A 2,661-nucleotide genomic window follows, 5' to 3' on the forward strand; every position below is an offset into this window, starting at 1 on the left:
TGAGTAAACATAACCTTGAAGAAACTTTTCTAAAAACATCATTCTTTAAACTATGTGTATCTGTTTGAATTTGCTTAAAAATACAGATTTTAGATATGTTCATGCTCTTCTAAGTTTAATAGTTCTGAATATTAATATTATCATTTTGATGCTCTTTTGATTATTCTCTTTGTAATGTATTGAAATACACTCATCTTATACACTATTCAGAAATGCAATTTAAGTAGGGTGCATTGGAAATTTTGTTTTATCACACTTTTCTGCTTATTCTATATCCTAAATAGCTGTGGGCACTGCTGTGATCTGCATAGTGACAGCAGTTCTAAACTACTCTAGTTTAACTGAATTGTGTTTTCTGATGGTCAGAGTTGCTTGTGTGCCGTTGCTTCTAGTTCTACTCTAGAGTGGGTGTGAAAATATCCATATAACTTACCAGTTTGTAACACTGTGTTTATCTTCTGTTCATGAACATTTTAGGCTCCATCCTCGGATGTGCTCCAGGTGGAAGGAAAAGCAATATCAAAAATTAAACCAGATGAAGTTCAGAAAGAGCTACAAGAGGAACACGACTTGCCACAATCCTTGCCTCCTCAGGCTTCAAATGTCAAGTAATGTTTAAATCTTATTTCATTATAATAAGAAAAATACTGAAAATATATTGTTATTAGTGCATAGCATGACAGCTAAGTTTGGAGAAGAAATAATGCCATGCCCCCAAATTTGGATCGGAACACTTGCGATTTCTTATCTAAATTATCAAGTTTAGTTTGGTATCTCTAGTTTTAATTTGCTATGTATCTCCTTGAAATAGTTCTGATTTACGTTTTTTTAAATCCAGAGGGCCTATTCAGTCCTGCTGTATGCAGATGAAACTTCTCTTGACTGCAGCAGAAACTGAAGTTGCTTATGTGGGGGTTGAATTTGTCCATACAATTCCAAGCATAATCTAATCAAAATAATTAAAAACAAACAATGGAAAATACCACAAATTTAATATAAGCAATGCCAGCTGTAAGTCATCATCTTTAAATAGAGAAGATGTATTAAAAATTCATTAACTTGAATTTGTATTACAGTCAGTGCTTGTCTGAAATTCAGGAGATTTTACATGGAGAGCTGTAATTTAAGGACAACTACTTATTACCTTGCTCTTGTCATAGGTTGTATCTGTCATTCTATAGTAGGAGTGCAGGTTACAAAAGTAGTACAGACTGTATCCTAATTGAACTGATCCTGTCCGTCCCATGTCAAGTGAGACTCTTCAGTTTTATGGTCTTCACTGCTAATAAGATCTTTATAGATAGCTTTGTTTAGATGTACCATAGGTTGCTTCTTCACTTCTCTATTGAGAAAAGGGGGGAAAAAAAAGAAGCGGCTTTAATTATTAGCTTTTGTTGTTCTTAGGGTCCTGAAAGGTCTATTGGATACAGAAGAGAGCCTTTTTATGGCAGGCCTAAAGTTTGTAAATGGATAATACTTTCAATTAAGTAGCTGAGAATAGTCATGGGAAAAGAATGCTTAAGTTTATGAAACAGTCAAATTGGCATTTAAGTGACCCTTTGCATGCCACTGCTTATCTGCATTGCTTAAAGATCATTTGGTTAGCAAGATTATATATTAAAACAAATAGTGTCAACAGACAATGAGTGTTTTACCTTCAATAAATACTTACTGTCAGATTATCAATGGTGCAGAAACTGCACGATTTTCTAAAAAACCTGTGTTTAGTGCATTAAGTGAAGGTAATGTAGGCCACACACATAGTATTGTTTTTTCACGTCCCCTTTTTCAAAGAATGATAAATAGTCTGTTTTAGAAGAGTGTGTGCTGTAAAAACATTCACCTTTACCTGCAGCATGCCCCAAATATTTCAGTTTACATTGATAAAACATTCAGTTAGTTCATTCAATGAAATGATAAGCTTCTATACAAGAGCAGTAATGATAATGAAATTAAAATAACATTCAAATTGTTTTTATTTATTTAAAATAAATGACAAAACTTAGAAAAAAGTTCCAGAGAATTTTAAAATTATTTTGCCTGCCATCGAAATCGCTCCAAATGTTGTAAGTTCAAAGTTAAACTGTTTGCCATCTACTTTTATTTTTTTTAATTGTGTGGTAATTGCATTGCAGAGAAAGTGAACTGTGTTAGAGCATCCTGAGGTAAACTACTATAAACATTTATGAAGATTATATACTCTCTATCGAGTTAAAAAAAGCAGTGTGAAATATTTCTTTCTAATTTTAAATTAGTGATCTACTTATTAAAGCACTGATCTCTAATTTCACACTCCAAAACAGTTACTTATTTCCATTTATGCTGTAAATGTATTCAATTAGTTAAAAAAAATTATCCTTTGCGTTAAATGGGGTTGCTGTAAGCATGCCTTAAATCCTAATCAGTCTCATGTATTGTGTGATTGAGTTGCTTTTCAGTGGATATTCCATTTTTATGTTTGAATTTCACATTTTATTTCATAACCTTGACCCTGTTCTCATTCAGGCAAAAATGCCACTGATTTCAGTAGAGACTTCGGATTGTAAGATCTGGTGAAACTGTCTTGTTGAAGCATAAAGTAACTAGGCTCTTTTCTATATATTAAAGTTGTATGGCTTTAAAAAAATTATTTTGAGCAGTTTTAAGGAAAATAAAAAGACT

General features: G+C 32.4%; 1 protein-coding gene across 1 annotated transcript in view; it reads left to right on the forward strand.

Moving 5' to 3' along the window:
• TTC6 (tetratricopeptide repeat domain 6) overlaps positions 1-2,661 on the forward strand; it is a 67,806-nt gene that overhangs the window by 12,135 nt on the left and 53,010 nt on the right. Inside the window, exon 4 of the mRNA XM_009319467.1 lies at positions 478-608. Within this exon, the coding sequence (XP_009317742.1) occupies positions 478-608 (131 nt within the window). The remainder of the gene's footprint in view (positions 1-477; positions 609-2,661) is intronic.

Source organism: Pygoscelis adeliae, unplaced genomic scaffold (genome assembly GCF_000699105.1).
Source record: "Pygoscelis adeliae isolate BGI_AS28 unplaced genomic scaffold, ASM69910v1 Scaffold71, whole genome shotgun sequence".
Classification (NCBI taxonomy): Eukaryota; Metazoa; Chordata; class Aves; order Sphenisciformes; family Spheniscidae; genus Pygoscelis; species Pygoscelis adeliae.